At 50.6% G+C, this 27,017-nt stretch overlaps 1 protein-coding gene and 1 long non-coding RNA gene across 2 annotated transcripts; one reads left to right on the top strand and one right to left on the bottom strand.

The window, feature by feature from the left end:
• On the bottom strand, positions 1-22,142 carry GALR1 (galanin receptor 1). The gene is made up of 3 exons (XM_045457843.1): positions 20,511-22,142; positions 15,467-15,532; positions 1-8,123 (listed from the first exon to the last, which is right to left on the bottom strand). The coding sequence occupies exons 1-3, from the start codon at positions 21,174-21,176 to the stop codon at positions 7,806-7,808; spliced, it is 1,050 nt and encodes a 349-aa protein (XP_045313799.1). The 5' UTR covers positions 21,177-22,142; the 3' UTR covers positions 1-7,805.
• Positions 20,833-27,017, top strand: LOC123587813. Its single transcript, XR_006707537.1, has 3 exons — positions 20,833-20,924; positions 22,206-22,345; positions 26,466-27,017. It is a non-coding gene; the product is annotated as an uncharacterized LOC123587813 (long non-coding RNA).

Here is a 27,017-nt window from a genome sequence, read left to right as displayed (position 1 = left end):
TACTTTAAGGAACGTAATTTTATTTTCAATTCAAGAAATTGGTTCAAATCATACATCCACCAGACTTCATGCAGAACACAGAGTGATTTAGGATGTCTACATTTGGTACTACATCAATTAATGCAACTCTTAATTGTTGGCATTCGGCTTTGTGAGTTTACCGGTATTCATGCTAAATTTATAGATGATAAGACACATTTTAGAGAAACAAACTTCAGAGAGTAGTTGTAACAGCATCTGGTGTAGGAAGACCCACGTTCATTAGTATTTCTACAGCAGTGTTTAAGCAATCACGTTGGTAAAATTAAAAAAAAATCAATATTCACATATTTTCTTCGTTATACATACTACTATGTTATCGGGAGATAATTAACTGAAAACCTTACACAGAGAAGTTACATTTATCTCTTAGAGATAATAATGCTGTTAAAAATCAGCAGCTGCACAGAAAGACATGCATATATTTCATTTCAACATTGAGTTAAAAAATTCACACGTAACAACTGGAATGCAGTATTCACTTCTCTATATTGGGGGAGACAACAAAATTAATGTACAAGTGCTCTTTTCCACCAAGCTATTTTTTTTTTGATGGGAAAAATATGATAATCCCTGAAATCCTTACTTGTAAGTTATCCAACTCTCTCACGCTTCGAAAATATGTAAATTTCTGCAGATAGGCTAATATAATAGTTGAACAGATATTTTATGAATCAGATCAATGTAAACAATGAAATCTGATCGATTTAGATCTCACATAAGCAATTACTTTTTCATAGAACCACTCAAGTTTTGGCTTACAGAGGACCATCCGCTCAGCTTGAATGGCTCTTAACTCTGGCCGTGTGCCTGCGGCCTTGAAAAATGCTTGGGCTCCACCTCCAACCCAATCAAATCGGGAAGGAGGTCTGAAAATGTGGTCCCTGGACCCACAGCATCAATATCACCAAAGAGCCTGTTAGAAATACAAATCTTGGGGCTTTACCCCAAAGGTACTGAATTGGAAATTCTGGAGGTGAGGCCCGGTAATCTGTGTTAACAAACTCTTCAGGTGATTCAGATACTTGGTAAAGGCTGAGAACCATGGTCCTAAGGTGAGCCCAGAGCCTCACGGCCATAAGGTGAGCCCAGAGTATCATTCGTACCTTCTGCAGAATTCCCCGCTCATTCAAATGTGTTTCCCTTTAGAGACTTGTTCATCCCGTTCAGCTTTTCTTTCGTATGTGAGAATACCAAAGACAGCATTTCCATCAGCAACCTTAGCCACAGGATCAAACCAAACCTAATGTCCCTTACCTTTTCTGCAATGCACAGCTCTCCTGTGCAGCTATAACTTGAGAAATAACAAGGTTCAAGAACACTTGGCATTTCTATCCCTCAGTGTCACATCTTCAGTCTTTACGAAATATATGGCCATGAAGCATGACTCTCAGAAAATCAATAATGGCAAATAATATTTATGTATCCATTTCTGGTTTGTAAATATTCCCAAAGTATAATCTGATTTAATAACGAGAGGATTATTAAATTTAATTCTTTATCCAGGCTAGCTGGCCCTATGCTGAAAATATCACAAACTAGGCGTCTGCTCACTCACTCAGTAAGTATATTCCATGTAAAGTTCCTCATGGGACCTCAGGGCTCTGAGGATAAATAGGACTCATGCGCCTACCCACGCTCCCCACCTCCCTGTGTGCTGCCTGATCCTGAGCTGCATTATTGCAACACACTTCTTATTTATGTCTACACCCCAGCAACCGGCTCTTTAATGGGAAATTGACATGGTTTCTATTGTTATCAACCGTTTCTCTGAGAGCTAGACGGAAATGTGCCACAATTGCATGTTTACATTGAGTTTTTCTTCCTAAGGAGATGGGAAGGTTTCCACCTCCCCACGTGCTTCCGCTTTCTTGGACTTTTGTGGTTTTCAAATGGAGACTGTTTAACTAGCGGTACCTATGATAGCAGGTTAAATGGCAAGACACCCATTCTGACCCCTTCATTTTGGCCGCTCTGGGCCCCAAGGTGCTCACCTATATTTTGCCTTCACTCCCGACACGTCAGAAAGAGCTCTTTCTGGCCCAGGGATCATAGGCCATTCGCCTGGTCCAATCTCTTGGCAAAGTGGATGCAGGGAGGGGCAGGGTAGGTCGGGACGACTCATCCTGCAGAAGCAGAGGGAGCGCGCCTGGAGACCCGCTGCAGCCACAGCCAGGTGCCCGCCTCCTGACTCCCATCTGCTGTGACAGACACTCACAGGACACGAGCTCTTGTGGGTGTGACATCACCAGAGCCAGCACCCCAAAGAGGGCCTCAGGACAGACGTGTCCATGGGCCTGCTCTACTGCCTTTCGATTCTCTGAAGAAACTGGTCATCTGTGATCCTTACAAAAGGAACTTTTCTCTTAAAGCTTGTGTTTCCGACACTTCACGGTTAAAGGGAAGGATATGGATAGGGTAACCAGGAAAATGTCATGAGCCCGGCGGAACAATGAAGATATGAAAAGTGTTGGACTTGGGTCATTCAGGGATCCCTCAACGATGACAAAATCTGGAGGATCTCAAGCACAGAAATACGATTGACCTTAAGAAAGGAGCAGGGGAGAACAGATAAGGTCACAAGTTGCATAAGTAATACAAACAGTGAGTGGAGGCGTGACCAGAAAAATCCAATACAAACAATGGGTAACGTGTGCCTTGGATTGTTTCTAACTTTCAGCGAAACCTGACACGGAAATCCAAGGGCAGAGGAAGCAGATGCCCTCTGGTTGAACAGCAGAAGTCGAACCTGGTGCCTGTCCCCCTAGTTCCCACTCTCCTGCCTCCGTGCGCGGTCGAAGATCTACACCATCCGGAGTCCCCAAGGAGCAGGGTCTACAACGAACACCCAGGTGATGCTCTGCCATGTTGTGAACATTCAAGACACAGCCGTTACATCCCAAAGGCTCCCATTCCGTCACTGGTACCCCGCTCCTGTCCCGTCACAGCCAAACTACCTACTTCATCTGCCACATCAACAATGTTGGCAACATGGGCACCTTGCCACACACACACACACACACACACACACACACACACACACACACAAATCGCTCCGGACAAGATTGGCCCCCACCGCCTTTCCGGTGCCTGGAGGCGTGGCTTCCACCGCCTTTCCGGTGTCTGGAGGCGTGGCCTCACCGCCTTTCCGATGCCTGGAGGTGTGCTTACACTCGCACTGATGCTCACCACAGCGTAAAATGCTGCCAGTCACTTCCTTTCTTCACCGTCCCCTCCCGGGACCACCCCGTTTGACCCACTGGATGGCATGTTACCTTGACTGCCCGGAACGAGCCCACCACAGGAGAAAAAGGAGCTTAACAGATCCACAGTGGTCTTGAGAACAAGCACACAAAAGTAGGTTCCGTTTTAACAGTCAATATTCAATCTTTTGAAGTAAGGCTCCATATATAGTGTGTGGTGGCCCGTAGAAAACCCAGAGGGGACCACAAGGTTCATCCCAGTTTATAGGTTACCTTAATGATCATCACTGCCTGAGAGTAAAGACTCTGAATGGTGGATCCCGGTTCCCATCAATGCCAGCAGCTGGGGATCTTTGTTTTGACTTCCCTAATGCTGAAAATCTGGACTGGCACAACGTACCTAGAGATATCCAGAGATCTGTTCCCCAGCAGAAAGGATGAGGCTTGCCACCCCCAAAGTGACATCAAAACCCTTCTCTATGAAGTCAGTTCTCCATGCAGTTGTTTAAATAGAGAAAACTCAGCCAAGGTCAGAACAGACAGAGCGAGTCCAGCTGAGGTCGTCTCCACAGTGTATTCAGAGCTAAGACCTTCCTCCTCACCCCCTAGAAAGGCCCCTCCCGCCGCAGCTGCGCCCAGGACACAACCTGAGTTCTGGCAGAGGGGTGTGCTGAGCGTGAGCTCGGGAGCCAGCGGTGAGCGGTGCTGAGCCCAGCAGAGGTGCAAATGCACCGGCCTGCTAATGTTCCTAAAGATCAGGCCCAATCAAGCAGACGTGCCTGTCCCAGAGGCCCAGCAGGGCAGCCAGAGTGACAAAGGTGACTGTGAGTGAATCTGCCACGCCTGAGACACTAAGCACACATCCGACACCCTCCCCAGACATGCTGGCCTTCCGCAGACACAGCCCACACCAAAGACGTGGTCGGTGCGTTCAGTTGTTCCTCAGCCCCAACTTTTCCTCTTCTAAAAGAGAAAAATCAAAGTACGTTATAAATTGAAATACAACTGCCATCCTGTCATTTTTTCTTCCTGAGACAATAGGTGGCTATCAGCATTTGGGGCCACCTACTCTTCGTATAGGTGGCTTTTTTATAATACACAAGTCAGTAACATCCACTTGACAAACAGCCTAATAGGGAGCACTTTCTAACGGCCAAGAACAGGATTGCCTTAGGACGGAAGCCGGTTACAAATTTCAAACGTGGGAGATACCTGCAGTCAGTGTCGATCACAATTTACAAATTTCAGAAGAGAAGGGTCCGGTGGAAGCAGCCACGTGGATAGATTTACCCCAATGACAGGACTATATGGTTTACATACACGTATTTAAAATATCCTTTTAGGCAAGAAGAGGGGGAAGCTGTACATGGTTTTATTTAACGCAATGCTGCTTCAACGTGGGCGTTTGGGGACCCGCAAGCATCTGCAGCATCTGTGGAGAGGAAATGAATGTCTCGCTAAGTTATCCTCTCCTGCTCAGAAGCAGCCTGGCCCTGGGTTTCCGCTAACACTCGGGGACTACGACTGCACCGTCTCCACGCATCTGAGGCGCTGAGCAAATGCAATCATCCTCGAGGCCGCAAGTTAAAGTTGACTCACGAGTGACTCACGCGGTTCAGCAAGCGCCTTCTCTGTTCACGGTAACTCATCACATCTGAGTCGAAGGCCGGATTTCACCAGGGTAGATACGAGAGTGAGAAACTCGGGATAGAAGCACATTTCGAGAAAAGCACAAGAGGGTGGGGGCGGAGGAAGAGAAGGAAATGACTGTTTTACTCCTAAGGTGTGCATTGAACGATTTCATTAAAGGCGAAAATATTTACCTAAAATATTCAGAAAATGGCCTCTGTCCCCACATTGCTGAGGACACACGTGGTCAGAACGCAGACAGCGTCTACTTAAGGTATCTCCTGGGGTCGCGGGGTGAGAAAGTCGTTCCAACCACATCACTATATTCATCAGCAGGAGACTGAAACCCGTCCCCATCCGTGTGAAGCAGCCAGCATTTCGGCCATTTAAATATTCCAGAGCTAGTGTCCAAATGTGAAAAACTAAAAGCCCAGAAAAAAATCACAACTGCCTTCTGGTACCGAGGCAGCCAAATCTAAGGAGACGACATCAATTCTCTTTGAAGTGCACTGAAAAACATGCCGCCCAAAGGCAAATGCAGCATTTGTCCGTTAGTCTGGCTGCTGCAAGAAAAAGCGTGTCCTAGGGAGGCCTTCTTTATTTAAAGGAGGAAGCAAAGGTGCTTCTGACTTGGTTGCGTTAATTATATGTTAGAAAAACCGCCACCTAGGAAGCACGCGCTTGGTCAATGCAAGACACTCTGACGCCTCTCTGGGCAACTGAAGTCTGTTCCAGTCCTTCTGGAACTCCTCACGCAGACAGCTTCACAGAGGTTCAGATCTTCGCAGGACCCGAGTCATCATCAGTCTCAAAGTTTCTTACACCAGTGGACCACCTAGGCTCTGAATAAGAGGAATTGACTTAAATGCCGACGGACAGGAAAAATACCCTATCTAATGGGTCCGCATGTACACTCAGCAAAAGGGGGGGTTTGCAGGTGCCGGCTACGACTCTGGTGCTATGCTTCTGGCTTCTGTCATGCCAGCCACAAATGGGATGGACCAAGGGAACACGGGTGGGCACGTAAATACATCTTCCACGTGCTTCGTAGAAAACAGAAACATTAGGTCCGGCATTTCTTCGAATACTTCCGTGTGTGGAGGAATCACAAGAGGGAAACAAAGGAACAGCCAGGGTGCAGGAAGCCTTTGTCAACCATGCAAGTCCAAAGGCCACCAGGAGGCACCTCTTTGTACAGCTGTGGGGGTTCACACACACACACACACTTGACCTGTTCTGGCATCTGCAATGGCGACTTCAAGTTCCACAAAGCACATGAGGTATCATTGTCAGGGTACAATGTTTCTGCGGCTGTATTTGAATAAAGTGCAAAGAATTTTCCATGCGAAGGACTTAGGCTGTCCTCTAAAACACTGGCGTCACACATACATGCAACTTCTTTCCCTAGCCACCAAACTTGAGAGCTCATGATTTCCCATCCTTTCGAAGAATTTTCTCCTATTCTGGCTAGAGAATCAGTTCAAGCATTGCAAATGTAAATACCATTTGCTGGAGGAGTGTGATTAGTGACAATGAATTCATCAGCTGGAAAATTTAACATGCAAAGACTTATATCGAGTTTTTTCATCTAAAAATTTGATATTTCCTATGGAATCCTGATTTGACACGGGTGTGCATTACACTAAATCCTTTTTCAAAAAGTCTTCCTGGTGTTGTATTCTCACAAAAGATAGCAAAGTCCTGGAGTCTGAAAACTACTGTTCTAAGGTAGAATAATTTAATCTCTTCATCCCGTGTTTTTCATTCTACACATGAATAAATACGAAATTGTCATGAAAAGTACATTTGAAATTCAGCGTATGATCATTTTCGAGGAAGTAATATTGGGGGTAAATGTGCATTTAACATTACTACAAATTTAATGAAACAAAGCATGTGTTTGTACAACATATATCCCTGGGTATACCTACTCAGAAGATTCCTTTTCTTCTAATGTTATCTGAATCACGTGTTGCGTATGCTTTCCACATGTGTCTTACTGGATTCTGACTTCTCCCCAGCCCCATAGAAACTACCCACATATCATCCTCACTGGCATTTTTTTTTAACTCCCTTTTGGCTCAGTTCCACTCAAGGCACACAAAATACCCTGGGCGATATATTTGTAAAACTTTAATGACCACGTTCCCTCTTGGATCTCACTGGAAGCTTCCACTATTAGAATAGTTGTCCTTGGCATTTTCCCTGATTTTTTTTTTTAGGTAACTCTGCAAAGCCTACATCGCAGAATAGTTTTAAGTGGCCGGGCCAACGTCCGTCACCCTGAGTCACCGCTGTGCCGCTGTGCTGGTCTCCGGAGATGAAGTTAATGGGCCCTCATGACCACAGACAGGTGAAGCTCATCTCTGGAAACCGTGTTCACTATTTACAGTTGGGGGCAAATGAGGCCGGTGCAAATCGACTTGGCAAAGTCTCACTGCCATTTAACAGATGCGCCTCTATATAAATGGCCACAAAAAAAAAATGAAATCCAGGTCAAACTTTGATCGTCTTTCCATGATCATATTTTGAAACACATACCTCGCAATATTACCTCGTTTCTTAAAATTGAAGAATTAACACATACATGTGTTTTTTCCTAAATAAACTGGCTTCAAAATGTAGATCGCCAGTATTCCTGACCATCTTTATAGGCTGTCCTATGAAGAATTGAACATGTCGATGGAATTCTATTAACCTTTCGTTTCTGTAAAGGTATAAAAAACTATGTAACATTCCCTTTTGTTTTTGAAATAAAATTTAGAAACAATCTTTACGAGACCTGGAGATTTCCTAAATGGATCAAAGTATTGTTTTCAAAAACAAGTGGAACTAAAATGATGCGACTTGTCATGAGCACAAGAAGTTGCAGGCTTGCTAACCCCTCGTCGTACCGCGCTCTGTCTGAGACTCCACACGAGCGCTCTAACACTCTCACACGTGAGTGCAATTGGTGGATGGCGGGGTATCTATTCGACTTTTATTTTCTTTCGTATCATGAAGAGGTGACTCATTGCGCGTGTGGCACTTGAACACTTGCTTATAGGCCTTCCTAAAATTTTCCGAGAGAAAAGCGTATATGATAGGATTCACCGAGGAATTACTGTAGGCCAGGCAGTGAGCGGCGATTCTGAAGAGGAAGGAGACGGGGGTCAGCGGGAAAACCCCAAACTCGGCCCAGAGATTGATGACATGATGTGGCAGCCAGGAGATCCCAAAAACCACAACCACCACCAGAACCGTCTGCGCAGTCTAGAAGACGAAGAAGAAAATACAGGAAGTGCGTCAATTACAGCAGGCAAAGAACGTTCCAGAGTTTCAAAACATGCTCTAAGAAAATGTTATGTGTATCACCACGCAATCAAACGGATGCTAACTCTGCTGAACTGTCACTTCATATAACGGTTCTGTTCAAAACTTGTCCAGGACCTGCCTTGGGGTAACTTTACCACATACGTGAGATGCGTGTGGATTACGGGCTGTGTCTTTGGGACCGTGGAACTATAAGCGTGCAGAGATTAAACACTGTCACCTTAAAGCCTGCAGAGCTCTGAAGCCAGCAGCACACGCAGAGACAGGTTCACCAGCGGGCAGCTCGGATGGGCGCTCGAACCCTCTCTGAACGGCTGCCTCAAGAGACGGTGTATTTCTTTCTTTCTCCTCGTTCACCTTTGGCCAGTGAAAGACCCCAACGCACTGATGCATTCCGGAAAGCCATCTCTGTTTCTGTCTGTGGGCTGACGAGCCCCATTTTTAGCTTGCACCTACCGTAACCCTTCCCTTGCTCTCCCTAAATCTGGAAACACCTGGAGGCCGGGGCAGGACACCCACGTGCTTCCTTGGAGATTTGTGCCAAGCAGGTGATGGAAGAAAGCCGCACCTGATCGAAGACCTCAGCACAAGAGGAGCCCTCCCTCCTGCTTCCCGTCTGCACCCCGCTTCGTGTGGGAGCCCATCACCTTCCCCGTGGGCGCACACCTAAAGGGCTGGGGTCGAGCCCGAGAACCACTTCTCCTGCGTTTCAGGGCAGCTGGTTTGGTACATGTCGGAAAGGCAACAACTAGATAATTAACCTTGTGATCAGCTGGAAACTCTGTGTCTACGGCTCCAAACAGAAGATGCTGGTCTCAACGTTTTGGAAACAAAAACCTGACACAATCAGCTGGCTCCTTCCTTGAAAGGTCTCCCCTCCTGGGAGACCTCCCCTCTTCCCCTCCCAGGAACCGAGCAGGGCCCTGACTGCCAGATGGGCACAGCGACCCCCGGGCAGTGGAGTGTGGCTGATTGTCACTGCCTGACCGCCGGCGGTGGGCACGAAGCGGGGCCTGCCGGGATCACGGCTCCTAGATGCGGACGCTGAGGTGCAGAACGGTCGAGACAGGTGCCTGGCGTTCCAGAGCCGGAGGCCAAGTCAGAGCCCGAAGCCGGGTCAGGTGACCCCAAGCGCGTGCTCCGAATGCTCAGACATGGGGAAAGAAAAGCTTACGACGTCTGCCTGGTCACCACCAGCCCCGTCTCCGGGGGCTGCCTGTGCACCACTTGGGCGGGCGATCAGGGACCCACAGGACAACGGTCGCTCAGCCCTCCAGACAAACCAGGCGAGGACACGTGCCCAGCCCCCACACGCAGCACTGCCAGCTCCTAGGTCACCTCGCCCGTAGGTCCACCGCTCGCAGAGGATGTGAGAGATAGGGACTTGGAGCCCCTCGACTGGGGATTAGGAATCTTCTTCCTCAGACTGTGAGTCTGGGCCGCCTGAATTTGTGGAGGGGACACGTGGACACGTGGAAGTCTGCAGCACCTGCCACCCCACCCCACCCCACCCCGACGGGAAAAGGCAACGACGCACCTTCCCCCACCTCCCTGCCGGGGCACCGAGGTGGAGCCCAAGATTCCCTGATGGCACCCCTCTGCCTTCCCTTCTGCACAGAACCAGTCCCGACCGAACGGACGGATAAGGGGAAGGAGGGTTGGGAGGACAGAGGCAGAAGGAAATGACAGAACCCAGGGGCGCTCATTGTCACGTCCTCGCACAGGACGAGGGCTGGACACGGGAGAGGTGGTTCCGAGACGAGGACTTCACTGTCACAGCACAACTGAACCTGCCGCCTCGCGCCCGGTGCCCCCACCCCCCCGGCACTGCCCTGAGGCCTGTGTCCCCACCAGGATGTGCCCTCCACCCGTGCCGTGAATTAGCGGCCAGACCAGCCAGGACGGCAGCAGGGAGCTGCCCACTCCGAGGGCAGCACGCGCAGACAGACACGAGCGTCAGAGACACGGGTCAGAAGCCGGGCGTTCTTCGACCAGGTGGAGGCAGGGATGTGGTAGGAGGGTGGGATTGCAGGGCAAGGCCAGGGCAAACGCAGCGTCAGGAGGGGCAGGAGACGACAGCTAAGCTCACCATCACGGGGCTCCGTGGATTGTATACAGAAGCCCGGGACGGACAGTGGCCACGACCTGGCTGTGCAGCCTCGTGAAAACTGACGTAGCCTCCCGGGGCCTCAACTCCGTGCCCCAGTGACGTGGCTCTGGCTGTACCTGGTCCATTCAGACACTTAAAAGAACTCAGGTAAAACCTGACAACAGGTTTTTATAGGGCGGCAGGATTACCTATTAAAGCTGCTTCCTGCAGGGCGCACAGAGCAAACAAGAGATTTGCCCACATGTATTAACAGATTGTCTGCCATCGATGCTCTTATCCATTAGCGCATGAGAGGTTCCATCCCCAGATGATTTAATCAAAAACAATCTAGGCGTAATTATACCTACAAATAGAACAGAACACATCGTCTTTTCTTTCTAAGACAATAAGAACATCTCTCTGCTTCCCCAAACAAACACCCTCTGGATATCCCCTTTCACTGCCTCTTTCAGGAAGTTTCTAGGAGGTGCCACGCCGAGGACAGAAATCGAGCCCCGGCAGCTTACTGATAGGATCCATAACGTATCAAAGTCCATAGGGCAAGGGCAATACGCATGAATATGGTATATTTTCTGTTTGCAGTTCATTCAAAATGTACCTTTCTGTTTTTAGTTAATTCCACTGGCCTCCTCAGAACCACGGACAAGGCCCTCTGGTAGCTTTGAATACGAGGGGATTGCAATTTCGTAGTTCGTGGGGGGAAAATACTTAGTGGGCACTTACATAAACTCGATCATCCATCTAAGGCTCTTCCCAAAGAATTAAATGGCACGGCCGTCAGCACTGACTGCTGCCAGCTGCACATCCTCGGGGATTTGCTATTTTCTCCCAGCCTCATCAGGCATCTCAGTCCCTCGGACTGATGTTCTCTTAGCTGATGGCGACTCCACGCCCTGCACGCGGGTTGACTCCAAATCAGCCTCGGCGACGTTCGGGCGAACGCGTCCAGGTTAGTGTAGCTGGGGACAGGAAACGTCCGTCTTCTTCTGTCTCCCTGTGGGTCCCGACCCAGCCGAGGAGATGGCTGCCACAGGACAGGAGTCCATGCGGGCAGAATAGCCACCGACTGCAACCTAAAGAGCTGGTCAGAGTAACACATGGGACGAGTCCCAAACCTGAGACGGAAGTGCCTCCCTGTGCTGATCACTCCCCAGGACACTGCTTGTTAAAATCCAAACATCTAGGCCTCGTGCCCCACATCGCAGCGCAGGGGTGGGGGGCTATTGGGGACTTACCCAGGAATCTGCCTTCCTTTCTAAAAAGCTCAGTGGCATTTGAAAAACCCCTGGTGAATTCCAGACAAGCCACAGCAAAAGCAAATTATCGTCCCCGTCTCCAATTAAAGGCAAAGCCGCTTCCTCAACACTGACAGCCGCCAAGGCTGAACCATGACTTTTCCGCAGGAAGCCTGGAAAAGGCTCCTTGCTCTCCTAGGTGAGACGTCAGAATGCAATGAGAGCGTTCCCGTCTGTGGAGAATGAGGCTGATTGTTCTTGATTTCTTACGGGACTTTTTTGCATTTCTTCTGACACCACTTGCCTTAGTCCGAGATGGAGTTGAACCCCGTGCCCCTACGGCTTGCCTCATCTGTCCGTGTCGTGTCTAGACTCCCGACACTATCTTCTGACACAGAAAAAGTCCTCCTTTAGAGTTATGTACAAAATCTCCAGATGCTTTACTGTCCTTGAGACTGGGCCCTTGATTAGCGTGCTTTTTTGCTCCTTCTACTGAAAGTATCTGAAAAACATGAATCTCTCTTCCTCCTGTAAGATGTTCTTTCGCAACGTCTTCTGAGACATCTGTTCTTTCTTCAAAGGACCGTACTCGCAACATGTCTAATGGAGCTTGGCTGGGAAGAAAAAGGTGACCGAAAGAAGAAAATGATGAAAACATTCCCTAGATCGTATCAATGGCAGCCAAAGAGCTTGCCGGGTTACTTCAGGTGCCGAGGGAGCCCAGGTTGTCAGGGGGGTCAGCGCAGCCTCTAGTCCAGTGTCCCCTGCGAGGGACCCGCCCACTACGACGTCTGACCCATTCTGAAGTCTTCCAGAGATGATCTGGGAGCCTCGTTTCAGTATCCCATCAGCCTTGCACCAGGCAACCCGTCTTCACGTGTGGCGGGGCTCGGGCAGAGCGTGGAAGCAACCGCAGGGCTCTCCTATTCTTTCTAGTATTTTCTGCCGTGGAGATGTCGCCCTATGTATGTTCCTCCAAACGTGAAGGGTGTTGAGCATGTTCATGGAAGGCCTCTCTGCCCCACGCCCCTCATGCACCGGAAGCGGAGCCCCCGTGTGGGTGGAAACGGCGTGGAGGAAGGGAGCGCTACCCACCATGGGGGGAGGGGCCGCGACACGAGCCACGCTGAGCTGAGCGAACTACGAAAACCGGTACCGAGCGGATCCCTGTCCGCCAGCCCCGAGCGTGCACCTGCCCAGCGCCTCCCCGTGCTGAGCCCTGCGGGAGGGAGTGTCCGCCAGGAGTCGACCCGTCTCCGCCTCCGGGAAGGAGCGGCCCACCCCGGCTTCTCTACCAGAACCCTCTCCCCTGTCCTCCTCCACCTCTCCGCCCTTTGCCCTCTTCTCACCCCGCCCCCAACCCCACCCGGCCTCTTGCTCAGACGCAGGCGTGCGCACCACCCCCAACACTGCACCTTATTTGTTCTATGCAAACAAGGAGGCGATTAAATGTGTCAGAAGAGAACTGACATCTGTTCAGGGCTGGTGAGGGTCAGAGGCTCTGAAAACGGAAGAGAAAATCTGCCCACCTCTCAATGCTACTCCTTCTCCTATGGTAGGAATTACATTTACACGTGCGTATGTGATAGACACGCGTTTAAAGATGTACCCAGCGCACATATACACAGGTATATTATACGCTGTGCACATGTACAAGATATACACGTGTATATGTACCCACTCACATACATATGTACACATTTCTGTTATGTATGCATACATAATATATGCACATACATGCACACACACACACACTCACATAATCTATAAGACATGTAATATATATGTGCACGTGTAATATATACATGCATGTAACACGTATATTGTATGCACACACACAATACACACATACACACATACACACACATGCACATGTGTAATCTATAACACAGTATATGCATATATGTGTGCCTATACACGTATACATACATGCACACACACACACATAAAACTAAACACAACTTTTAAACTAATTGCTAATCAGTATTCTTGGCTATAAAGCAGAAACTTTTCTAATGACTTCTTACAGGATCTATTTTCATTCCACTGTGAGACTGCAGCGATTTCTCTGCAACACTTTGCAAACACAGACACGGACAGTAGCCAAGCCCGCAAACACGTGCGGCCAATGTTAAGGAAGCGTTTGACTTCCGTCCTTTGCGAAGCGTGAACCTCTTACCCCAGGAAGGAGCGTGCACACGGCCCAGGGGCTTCTCCTCTGTGGAGGTGCCCCAGTCCAGTTCCTCCCAAAGACACTCCCCCGCCTACCCGGCCTCACTCCGCACAGCTAAAAGTATGTCTCTCTCCCTGCAGAGTTGTGACCACAGGGAACCAGGGCCCCTTCCAGCCCCAGGGGCTGGCTCTGGCCCTGGAGGGCAAGGACTCCATGAGGAACTATCCCAGAGGAAATTACAGTCCTTAGTTGTTTGCAGTCGATAATCTTCTTGGAGGTGAGTGGCTCAGAGGACAAACTGAGAGGCGGACTACAAAAATGGAAATAGTCCAGCACAACATCACGGAGAACAGAGAAAGGAAAGACCAGCTTTAGGGTTCACTCCATTCACACAACTGAATGGCGGTGGCCGTTTAAAGGGATCCAGAAGCAAAATAAAGCCTACGGACGCATCAGTGGCCAGAAGAGGCAAGACAGCCTCGTTACATATGCTCCATCGTTTACTCTTAGGGGGATATTTGGAAGGCCACACGATCGAACTTGGAATCGAGGCCGAACTTCATGCTTTCTAAGCAGCTCCTACCCCTTCTCGTCATCGAGTCCGAGAGCAGATGTGTTTTGAGCCATATTATAAACAAGGAAAGTCAAGAAGAGCTGTGCTTTATGTAAGTAGAATTTTTAAAAATAAATATAATTATACTGTAAGTCCTGCGAGTTCCGTATTCTTGGCCATAAAAAAGTAGTTGTGAGGACAAGCAAGGTGCTTTCAGATGTTATAAAATATTTGCAGGTAAAAAATGCCTGGCTATAATCCCCTCCCTAAACATTTTGTCCACTTTCTAAAGTCAAAGATGTGTAAGAGTTAGATTAATCCTGACTTGTAACTTAGTTTTTTCTCAAAATGCGAACTGTAACAAATACCAGGATGTTAAATGCTTTAATATTACTCAGGAGAAGCTTATTTAAATCAGGAGTCACCGGAGGAGAAAGACAATTAAAAGTGGGAAAAATTCCCCTTGGGGACCCTTTCATATTTAATTCTCCCCCCACCCCTGCCGGGGAACCAGCATCTGTCTGACAAGTCAGGGAGGAAGAGAGGACAATACATCTGATCTTGGGGCTTAGGGGACATATTACAACAATATTCTCTGTGGGGCGCCTGGGGGGCTCAGTCGGTTAAGCCTCCGACTTCAGTTCAGGTCATGATCCCACAGTTTATGAGTTCCAGCCCCGCATCGGGCTCTGTGCTGACAGTTCGGAGCCTGGAGCCTGCTTTGGATTCTGTGTCTCCCTCTCTCTCTCTGCCCCTCCCCGGCTTGTGCTGGCTCTCTCTCTCTCAAAAATAAATAAACATTTTTAAAACATCTTAAATAATAATAATGTTCCCTGAAAAGACAGTTAAGCCAAAGCCTTCTGATATCACATCAGCGATGGTAGATGCACAATAAAATGGTTTTGTGCAAATGAAGGATGTCAGCAACTCTTCTTCTGTCCTAATCAACTTAGAACACGCCTCCTAAAGAGGCTCAGAATCCAAAAAATATATGTTTCCTCATCTCCCCAAACCTCCGTCTAAGTTTCAATGCAGCCTCTGGTCACTGTGACGCCCCGGGGAGCTGACTTCCCATTCCTGTCCCCTATCCCATCCTATCTGCACCAAGGATCCTAAATTTCGTAGGCCATGGCCGGATATTAGGATAATTAGGAATAAAAATGAACTAGGCTCTAACAGGCGACATATACAATATATATTTGGGAATGTTACCTTTTTCTTCGATGCTTCTGACTTCTTTGACATGTTCTTCAACTTTTTATGCAAATGATTGAGGACCTGGAAAACACAGACTGATTAAACCGATTGCCTCCTGCCCACGGTTCCCCGTCTGGTTGGCACTGATAATCCTCGACCTCCGGGCATGGGAATCACACTGCAAAGTCATTCACGTGGAAATTCCCTTAAGGTGGCAAAGTCTCACCGAGCGTGAACTGCCAAACACGTCTGTTCCTCTAACATTCAGGAGCATCCAGGGGACGTTTGTGCTCCCAGCATCTGTTTGCAGAGAGCCCTGCGTTGTGTGGCTCTGGGGTTTTGTCCAGAACAACGCAGATATGCATGGGTGCATCCCTACTGGTCTGCCTTTCACCTCAGATTTCCCCGAGCTTCCACGTTGTAACAATCGCTAGGCCCCTATCACATGTCAGACGCAATGCTGAATCCTAGATAAGTGGAAACACTAGAAGTCTCCTTCCAGTGAACCGTCCAAATCACGATGATATCAGCAGAGAATTCTTCCGTGCAGGCCATGTTTGCCGCAACTTATTCCTTCTGTTTTCCTGTTGTGGGCTCCTTAAAGCAAATCACCACCCATCCAATCTCCTTACGTTCTTTATTCTAATTCTACCCACCTCGCCATGCTTTTAGAAAACTCACATTTGGGGAATTCAGCTTTTCGGGGGATTTATAGACTATTTAGCAAGGTTTTACAATTAACATCCCTGTCAGAGGATCTCCTGACAGACACTGGCTTCGTTCACTAGAGAAACTATTTTTGTCTCCTCTTGTCGACGTAATAGTCGGGAGAAGTGACGTGAAACATTTGGGTTATGTGTAGGAATTTGCAGCGTAAGCTTGCTCTCACACACCTGAGCCAAGCCTGCAGATCCATACTTGAGTTGAGTTTTATATCCCATCTGAGTGACATCTAAGGAAAATTAGCCTCTGGATGACTCAGGGTTGGACTTCTCCATCATTTCCCAGAGGAGTCTCTGAGAGAACTAGAAACCACATTCCAGACATTTTCTGGCTTCCCTCTAGCACCTCGGCCTGGAAATAATGCAATCCATTTGGAACACTGCACAAGCCTGCAGCACTCAGCTGGATGTGCCACTTCTGGAATGATCAGTTATACCCTAAATTAAGAAACTACAGGATTTCTTTACCAACTCCATGGGCTCCATGCAAGTTAAGCAGACATCTTTGGGGTTTGAACTTCTGACTCCAAATTCCCAGCCCTACTGAGCTACTTCTCTTCCAACAGTGGGGTGTCATCACCTCCAACGTGACAAGTCTTACAGTGACGTGTAGGATAGCTTCCGATATGTTGACAGTGGCTGAGTTAACTGTTCTGCCAACACAACCTGGGGTCCCAGAAAATGGAATGTAAGAGAAAAACAGAAGAACTTTTGTGAGATCTTTCCTGGAAAGGACGGGCCTAGTGAGTTTCCTTGCTGGCAGCCTTCCAGCAAGAGACCACGGGAGGACACTGGTCATGGAGGACGAGGGACAAGAAGAGCGAACAGAGGACAGGTGGCAAAACAAAATCCTCCTGGAGAGGAGGCCGAACAGAAAAGTCAAGGGTTATCTGCTTCCTGATGCTGCCCAAGGGTCTATTGACTCCTTCAGTAAACTCAGTTGGATCACATCTCAGCGACTTCAAGACTCCCGTGGGATGTTGAGTGGTCATGGAGAAAACACTCAAGTATAGTTTTCTTCAGTAGCTGTATTTCCGTCCATGGACCCACACTATGAGCATATATCGGTCTATTATAATGCATATAGTGGCATACGTTTGATGAGGTCGTCATCAAAGGTATCATGATGGGTCATAATCGCATTTCTTTAAAAGACGATGGCAGCATGGTGGCATCACTCCATTGTTCTATACGCTTAGGAGCATGTGTAGGAAGGCGTGCGTTCAAACCTGAGCCAAGGTCATCCCGGGCGGCATATGTCTCTGGGGACGTGGCAGAACCTGGCAGGTGGGTATGTGAAGAGTTTGCCCTCATGTCAGATGGTGGAGGGTCCCAGACAAGAACTCCCTCTAAGGCAAGACGGGGAAGGGCCACCCCTGTGCAAGAGGGAGCACGGCAGGCACAGTCCAGCCCGGGCCTTCTACGTGTTTCTCGGGGACTATCCGACACAAACTGTTCTACCAAAGCCATAAGGTTTGGGGAGTAGAAGGCAACACTGGAATGCAACTCCCTTGTTGAGTTAAAAGAAGAAGAAGAAGGAGAAGGAGAAGGAGAAGAAGGGAAAAAATGTAATTCTTGGCCACTTGTGATTTTTCATGGTGGCCGTTGGTCCACAGCCTTAGAGAAACAGCCAGTCCTGATCCTAACATTCAAGAAGAAGAACCATTAGCTGGACAGTGTTCTCTAACAATGGGGCCAAAGAAAATCAGCTAGAAAGAAACAACCAAGGTTTCTTGTTTAAACCCTGGAGTGAATCTGCAAATATCAGCTTGAATTTGAGAGAAATTCCCAGTTACGCTTCAAAGCAAACGATTTCCCTATAAAAAAAAAAAAAATTCCCAGTGATTATATATTTGTTGAATTGTTTTAAAACTCTTTTGAAACTTTGCCCTTTTTTGAACTTTGCTCTTTTTGAAACTTTCCTTTCATAAATAAATAAACTTTCATAAATAAATAAACTTTGCTTTCATAAACTCTCAAACGACGGAAATGTAGCCTAATTTTTCCTAAAAATCTGCCTTGTCATTTCCATTGAGAAGACCTGTGCACTCTGGAGAAATGAAGGAAAGGTCTGCTTCAGCCTACTGTAGGTGATTATCAGTCTATCACCGAATATTCTAAGGACACTTCTAGCCCCGAGCTTCCTCCTGCCAAGGCCCTCCCTCGGGGACCGGTGGCTCTGCATTAAAACCCTTCCTGAACGGTTTACCGGCTTCATAACCCAAAACCCTTTTCTCAGATAGCTTCATAACCTCCAAAACCTCCAAAACCCTTTTCTCAGATAGCTCCCACCCCCACGGTTGTGCAGACTGAGTGAGACAATGCACACAGTGTATCGCTGTGCTGGTACAACCACCTGCTTTTTTGTTTTGTTTTGTTTTTGTTTTGTTTTGTTTTGTTTTGTTTGTTTTGTTTTTGTTTTGTTTTGTTTTGTTTTGGTTGTTTGTTGGGTTTGGGTTTTTTGTGTATTTTTTATGAGGTTTTTTTGTTTGTTTGTTGTTGTGGTTGTTGTTTTTGCATTTACAAAAGAGCTAAGCTACAGCTATCTTCCAAAAGCTCTACCCTGTCCTATCTCCTCGGTATATCTTTATATGTAACCCTTTGAGGCAGGCCATTCTTCCAGACAATATCCCAGACTATGACCATTCAAGTAGACATGACTCTACCTACAGAATATGGGGCAGGAGAAAACAAAGACCAGGGGGCTGTAGTAAACATTTTTGCTGGAATAAAAGAAATTATTGCTCTCTGTCATCTGGTTACTCCTCGCCCTACAGTCACAGCCTTATCAGAAACCAAATCAGAGACACAAGAAGATGAAAATAAAATGGTAGGAATTTCAAATTTTGGCTACAAAGCTGTTTTCCTAGTGGTCATAATACTCCCACAGTACATCAGAGAACTGCAGTTTTTACCCCCACGAATGACTGTCATGTGATTAAGCAGATACTCTTACTCAAACACAAACGAGTTTATCAAAAAAGTTGAAGACTTTTGGTAGGTAAGACCTCTTCAAGTCCCGGTGTGGGTTTGCTGAGCTCCAAGGAGCAGAGGACAGAGGGAGGGGGGAGCTGGGCCACAGAGGGAGGGGGAGCTGGGCCACAGAGGGAGGGGGGAGCTGGGCCACGGAGGGAGGGGGAGCTGGGCCACAGAGGGAAGGGGGAGCTGGGCCACAGAGGGAGGGGGGAGCTGGGCCACAGAGGGAGGGGGGAGCTGGGCCACAGAAGGAAGGGGGGAGCTGGGCCACAGAAGGAAGGGGGAGCTGGGCCACAGAGGGAGGGGGGAGCTGGGCCACAGAGGGAGGGGGGAGCTGGGCCACAGAGGGAGGGGGGAGCTGGGCCACAGAGGGAGGGGGGAGCTGGGCCACAGAGGGAGGGGGGAGCTGGGCCACAGAGGGAGGGGGGAGCTGGGCCACAGAAGGAAGGGGGAGCTGGGCCACAGAGGGAGGGGGGAGCTGGGCCACAGAGGGAGGGGGGAGCTGGGCCACAGAAGGAGGGGGGAGCTGGGCCACAGAGGGAGGGGGGAGCTGGGCCACAGAGGGAGGGGGGAGCTGGGCCACAGAGGGAAGGGGGAGCTGGGCCACAGAGGGAGGGAGAGCTGAGCCACAGAGGGAGGGAGAGCTGGGCCATGTGCATAGTAATGCATCTCTTGAGGACAGTTAGGGATTCAGGCCTGAATCACCTAATATTGTCTACACAACCCTTCTAATTGGAAACCCACCCAGTCCTGACTAGGGTCAAGATTCTGTGAAGAAATACTCTCTTAGCACCTGGCTTATAAAGCTTCAACTTGGGGTAAAATAAAATCCGAAACACCGTCTGCAGGAGCAAGGCTTCACAGAGCGGGAAGGGGACCAGGGCCACCACGCAGGGCGTCCCAGCAGAGCGCTGGGGAGGGAACATGGGGCCGCGCTCCTGCTGGGGGCGCTCAGAACCGATCCGCACTCGGGCCGCGGAGATTTCATCCTGGAGACTGGGTCTGAGTGCCTAAAACTGAGCCCGATTCCTCTTCTGAGAGGTGGGCGTTGGCCGCTCGGCTGCCCGCTGCAGCAAACACAAATTCGGGGTCAAGGGCTGCGGTGGCAGGAGGCCGAGGGGAGGCGGGACCTCTGGGAAGTCTCACACTTTGTTCTGCGTCTCCCGGACTCCAAGTAACTTTCTCGCGCACCACCAGACCGGCGAGGGCAAAGTGCATTGGGGACCGTTTTCAACCCGAACCGCCCAAGACAGCGAGGTCCAAGGGGCTCCCAGAGGGGCACGGGGACCCAGGAGCTACTCCCAGGCCGGTAGCCGCCCGCCCGCGCCCCGCGCCCCGCGCCCCGCGCCCCGCGCGCCCACCTTGGCGTAGCAGAAGCAAATGAGCAGAAGCGGCAGCAGGTAGCCGAAGACAAAGGTGCACACCACGTAGGCCTTCTTGTGGCGCTGGTTGGGCCACTGCTCCCAGCAGAAGGTCTGGTTGCTGACTTCCCAGTGGAAGAGGCGCTGGTGGTAGGCCACGGGCGAGGCCATGGCGATGGACAGCGCCCAGATGAAGCCCACGCCCAGCAGCGCGTTGCGGGACACCCGCAGGGAGGAGGAGCGCCGGGAGTGCACGATGGCCACGTAGCGGTCCACGGACATCGCGGCCAGCGTGAAGATGCTGACCAGCATGGAGACGGTGAAGAAATAGTGGATGAACTTGCAGACGAAGGCGCCCAGCACCCAGGAGGGCAGCGCGTAGACCGTGGCCTGGAAGGGGACGCAGAAGAGCAGGTAGGCTAGGTCGGCGACGCTCAGGTTGAGGATGAACAGGTTGGTGGTGCTGCGCGGCCGGCCAGGCTTGCTGCGCGCCAGCACGGTGATCACCAGGCTGTTGCCCAGCACGCCGAGCGCGAAGATCAAGCCGAACAGCACCAGGGTGACGACGTTCTCGACGCCGATGCCGAAGAGCGGCCTGGGCTCCGGGGCTGGGGGCTCGGGGCCGCTCGCGTTCCCGTCGCTGAGGTTCCCGGCTGCCGGCTCCATGGCCCGCGCGGGGCGCCCGGGCACGCTGGCGACGGCGCCTGCTGGGGAAGAAGGCTCCGAGGACGGCCGGGGGTCCCGGCCCCGAGCACGCGGGGCGCGCGGGTTCCCGAGCCCGAGGCCCGGGCGGCTGCGCCTACTGGGGCCGTCTCTGTGCCGGGAGCCCCGCTCTGGACCCTCCCGGGCGGGGGTCCCTCTGCGCGGCACCCGCCCCGAGCCGGGGAGGAGGGACGCGCCAGGGCAGCCGCACCGAGAGACCCCTCGGCGCCTTACCGGGTCCTGGTTCCTGGCCCGCTGCCTCGTTCCGGGAGCGGCTTCGGGCTGCACCTGTTGCTACGAGCCGCTCCCTTCCCGCGTCGCTCCGAGCACCGCCGGCGCACCGCGCTGTCGGTGGAGACGGCTGCCCGCGCCCCCACGCCGGCGGCGCCGCGTCTCCCCTCCCAGCTTTTGCAGGGATTCCAGGCGATCGACAGGGCGAGCGCTTTCCCGAGGGTTCGCAGGGGAAGACGGCGGGGCGGGGGGTGCTCCGGGGCCTCCGTTGTGCACCCGAGACGTAGGAAACACAGCGCCCTGAGATCCGCGCCCCGGGGGCCTCTCCGCTCCCCCCGGAGGTCACAGCGCGCGCAGAGACGGGACGGGTCCTACCGGATGGGTCGCCGCCCACCTCGTCGCCCGGACTGGGGCGCGCGCGCTCGCCTGTGCGAGGTGCGGACCTGCGTGCGGCCCGGGAGGGCGGCAGCTGCGGGGAGCCGCACCCCCGCGGCCGAGGGGAGCCGAGCGGGCTGCCGCGGGGCGGGGAGGCGGCCGGGGCGCAGCCCGCTCCTCTCTCCCCCTCCCGGGGTGGCTGTCAGCGGGAGCGCTCCCGCCCCGGGAATGGGCGCTGCAACCCGAGTTTTGTCACATCCCTACTCCCGCCCCCACCCTTCCCACCGCTAGGGAGGAAACAAGCAGGGGGAAAAGGAAACGCCTCTGAGTTTTCTTTACAAACGTGCCCAGAATTCACGGTGTCGTGTTCCCACCATCCACCTTTAGGTCACTTTTGCCCTACGTTTCTCATGCGAGTGGCACAAACACAAGCAGCGACGAGACGCGTTTAGGAGGCGGAAAGAGCGCGCCTGGTGTTGCATCCCTGTTGTGAACCGTGGCTACACCAGAAGCTGAGGGAGCTAGTGGTGAGTAGGCATTATCCTTGTGTGTAGTCTTGCGGGTTCCCAACTGGAGAGCTGAGCCGAACCCATTTGTTTGCAGCCTTGACAGGATGCGTCTGTATTCACTTCCAAGATGACCCCATGTTTGCAGCGCTCCCCAAATATTGACTGAGTGTCCCTTATGTGCCAGACGCAGCCAGGTCACTCAAAGCTGAGCGGGGTGCACCGTATCCTGCGGATGTGAGACAAAGAATCCACAGGGGCCCCGGCAAGGGCCCACAGGTGGGGGAGGCAGGGGAGGGGGTTGGGGGCTCGCCCCATGGCATTTGCCCTTCTGCCTCCCCTGTTCCCTTCTGCCTCATTTCCAGGAAGATTTTGACGCAGTTCCTTGACTGACCGTGTGCGGAGCACTTCACACACATTTCCCTGAGGCCGAAATTGAGTTTAAGTTTCGCAGAGTATCTTGCTAAATCAAGAAGGGCCTCACCTTCCCTGCAAGGTGCCTCCGAGCCTTGTCGGTCAGTATTGCTTTTCTTCCCAAAGGGTTCTCTGACCTCCATGTTCGTGGATCTTGTGTTGGAAGTCATGTATCATCAGATATGGGAAACAGGGTTTTTTAATTATCATTATGAACCATTTTCAACATGGAACAGATTTGATGAAATTAAGGTAACTACCCGCGTGTCCATCATCCGGCTTAGAATAAAAAAAATTATCAATAGAGTTGGAGGCACTTTTGTGTACTTTTAAATCACAACCTCCATCGCCGCCCTCCCAGCTCCCCTCACCAAAAAGATGAATGTCTTTTCATCATTTACTGACGTATTTATGGCATCTGCATATGTTCTTATATAATATGCTGTGAGTTTCTGCTTTATTTTAATGTTATATGGTCGGTATGGTAATACTTTTCCCTTAAAGGGTAAATTGTCCTGTATTGTGGTAGATACACCAACAGGCTTTGCTATTTATTGGTCTTCTGTATTTTTTGCAATCTTCCTATGTCCTGTGATTTAGGGGGTATCTCTTAGAAGGAGCACATAACTGGATTGTTTTAAAATCCAATTTGGGGCGCCTGGGTGGCTCAGTCGGTTGAGCGGCCGACTTCGGCTCAGGTCATGATCTCACAGTCCGTGAGTTCGAGCCCCGTGTCGGGCTCTGTGCTGACGGCTCGGAGCCTGGAGCCTGTTTCGGATTCTGTGCCTCCTTCTCTCTCTGACTCTCCCCTGTTCATGCTCTGTCTCTGTCTCAAAAATAAATAAACATTAAAAAAAATTTTTTTTTAAATAAATAAAATAAAATCCAATTTGACAATCTCTATTTTTTTAACTGGTGAGTTTTAGTCTGTTTACATTTATTGTTATTACTCATCTGTGTGAACTTACTTTTATTTATTTTTATTTTTTAATGTTTATTTATTTATTTTGAGAAAGACAGAGATAGAGACAGAGCAAGCAGGGTAGGGGCAGAGAGAGAGAGGGAGACAGAGAATCCCAAGCAGGCTCTACACCGATAGCTCAGAGCCCGATGCGGGGCTCGAACTCACAAACCGTGAGATCGTGACTTGAGTCGAAACCAAGAGTCAGACACTTAACCGACTGAGCTGCCTGGGCGTCCGGACGTGGACTTATTTTAACATTTTATTTTATACTTTCCTCTGTTTTCTGTTTCCATGCTGCTGCTACTCTCCCTCGTTTTGACATTGTTTGGATTTTGCATTTTAACCCGGTTTTTCCCCACCTCAAAATGGGAAAAGGGAAGGAATATGATCCATTTTTATTCTTTTCCTGGTTACCCTTGAGTACCTGCTACATGCTAGGAACTATTTTAGGTCCTGGAGATCTAGCAGTGAACAAAGCCGAGCCCCTTCCTCCATGGATTTTGTGTCTGATTTTGGAGACAAGACACTTAAACAGAAACAAAACCATAATATGCCGTATGGTAAATACTATGAAGGAGAAGAAAACAGGATGAAGGAAAGAGAATGGTTGGAGGGTGGCGTCATAGAGACTAATCAGGAGGTAGGTCTGGGAGAAGCTGACTTGTGAGCGGGAACCAGGAGACAGAGAAGCAGAAAGCCTTTGTCTCAGCCAGTGCAGGGCGCTGTAAGGAAATGCTGTAGACCAGGTAACCCATAAACAACAGACATTTATTTCCGAGCTGTGAGGGCCGCGGTCCATGAGCAAGGCCAGACTTGGAGGGCCTGCTTTTCGTTTCACAGCTAGGACCTTCTCACTGTGTCCTCGGGGCAGAATGGGATCAGTTACAAGGGCACCGATCCCATTCGTGGGGCTCCCCCTCGTGACCTGATCACCCCCCAAAGGCCCACCTCCTAATGCCATGACGTTGGGGGCTAGCTTTCAATATGGGACTTTGGGGGGGACACCAGCAGCTTGTGAATACCAAGCGTAGAACATTCTAGCGAGAAAGACTGGCCTTCGGGCAATAAGACGCTCGTCCTGTTTGAGGAACGAGGAGGCCTGCGTTTGCTAGGGTGTCGCTCTCTGGGGAGATTTGTGGGCTGTGAGGTCAGAAGAGATTGGGTGGGGCAAGTGGGGTTGGTGATACTGGCGCTGGGAGAGCGAGGACAGAACGTTGGTTTTATTCAGAGCCAGATGGAAACCACCGGGGCGTGTCAACCTGTAGAAGGATTCCAATGCTCTCTGGAACAGGCCGTAAGAACAATAAAGGAAGGAGAAGGAAGACCAGGAAGAAGGCTTACAGGGATCTAGACGGCAGAGAATACCGGGATGGCATGAGGACAGGAGAGAGGCCGAGAAGGATGATGCCCCCCGGGTTTTAAAAAAAAAATTTTTTTTTACATTTATTTATTTTTGAGAAACAGAGTGAGACAAAGCATGAGCGGGGGAGGGGCAGAGAGAGAAGGAGACACAGAATCCGAAGCAGACTCCAGGCTCCGAGCTGTCAGCCCAGAGCCCGACGCGGGGCTCGAACCCACGAACCGTGAGATCGTGACCCGAGCCGAAGTCGGACGCTCAACCGACCGAGCCGCCCAGGCGCCCCTGTTCAAATATTCTAAGCCTGCTGAGGTTATCTTCTGCACATCCTAACATCGGAGCTCCTGTTCACGATGTTCACGGAGCCCTTTTCTGGTGGCTTGTGGCCCGCGGTGGTTGCTGTCCTCTGGTCTTGTCCTTTAGATTTCCATGTGGCTGGGACATGCCTGTGGGAATCTCCTGACCCCTGTGCTAAGAGTACGTTCTTACCGAAGGATTTTCTTTTGCTTCTGCCACTCGCCCCCGTGGCTCCGTCAGCTCAGAGCTCTTTAGGTGAATTTCCCAGCTCGATGCATCTCAGGACACGCGAATGCGAATTCAGACCGCAACGTTTATTTGAGGCAGGCGAGGTGGCATAAATTCTCCGAGAGGCCTTTTTCTCTGCCCAGTTCTGGAGCAGGCACAGCGGTTCCTAGAAGCTCACCCCCAGTGCCCTGCTGCCCTCTCTGCTGGACAATGACCCTGCCCTGCCGCGACTACGTGGCCGTCTGTGCTCACTCCCGCCACTGAGACGAGTGCTCCCTGGGACGCCGTGGCGTTGCACGGCGTTAGCACAGGCGGCCCACCCGGGACAGGGTCTCCTTCTTGAGGCTGTCTCCTGGGCAGGAGGGTTCGGACAGCTGCCTCTAGCTGCAGGGCTCCTGGTGGTGTGTTGCAAGGGTTCCGGTTTCCGTCCCTCGTCTTGTGTGGCTCCGAGACCCCGTCTAACCTAATGGAAATTAAATGCTAGCCGCACACATGCAGGTTTTCGGCAAAGGCTCAGCTCCCGTGTCCAGGCTCACGTAAGACAGCACTCCTCAGCCCCACAGGGCACAGCCACATGCTGTGTTAAGTCCAGTTACATAGGAGAGGAGGAGACGTGTGAGTTGCCGGGCCGCACGGGGGGACGCCTGTACGCGGCGAGGGGGTCCTCTCCCCCGCTGGGGTGACGGCGGCGGGCAGCTGCTGCGGGGCCAGCCACAGACGGGAGCCGGCCAGATGCCGAGTCACGGATGGGGACAGCCCCCGGGTGCGGCAACACCGTTCATAGAGCTGAGGTACCTCCCTTTCGTGGGCCAAATCCCCGTGGGGTTAGGGACCGGTTTCTTTCATTACTGGGATCCCACTGACGTGTGACATGATCTTAGTTGCAGGTGTACAACGTGACGACTGGACACGTGTCACGGGATCGCTTGTTGGCCGCAGCAAAGCACAGCCTGTCCCTAGCGATCCTGGTTTACTGAATTGGGCCGCGTCCTGCTGGCTGTCCATCCACCACTGTGATATTCTCCTCCTGCTTTATTTTTGGACCCTAGGCATTTCCCCATTTCTTGAAAGCTTCTGTATGGGCTCAAGTTGCTTTAAAAAAAAAAAAAAAAAAAAAAAAACCAGTAAGGCTTTTCAATATGGAGTCCATAATAGCGATGGAAAATTATGTCCGAAGTGAGATTTAAAAAGCAGACTTTAATGCCGTAGGTGTAATAAATATATATCGGGGGAGAGAAAATTATAAAAATGTCCCTGAAGAAAGAACGTGAAAAGTTCCATGGGAACATGAAGAAACAAAGTTTCTTCCTACTCTTATATCTTCCTCTATTTGGGGGCAGGCGGTGAGGTCTAGAAATCAAGGTGAGGGGCACCCATGGGGGCTCGGTCGGTTAAGCGTCTGACTCTTGATTTCGGCTCGGGTCATGATCTCA

Source organism: Leopardus geoffroyi, chromosome D3 (genome assembly GCF_018350155.1).
Source record: "Leopardus geoffroyi isolate Oge1 chromosome D3, O.geoffroyi_Oge1_pat1.0, whole genome shotgun sequence".
NCBI classification, from domain to species: domain Eukaryota; kingdom Metazoa; phylum Chordata; class Mammalia; order Carnivora; family Felidae; genus Leopardus; species Leopardus geoffroyi.
The sequence above is the reverse complement of the archived record's forward strand: the minus strand, read 5'-3'. Positions and strand labels throughout refer to the sequence as shown.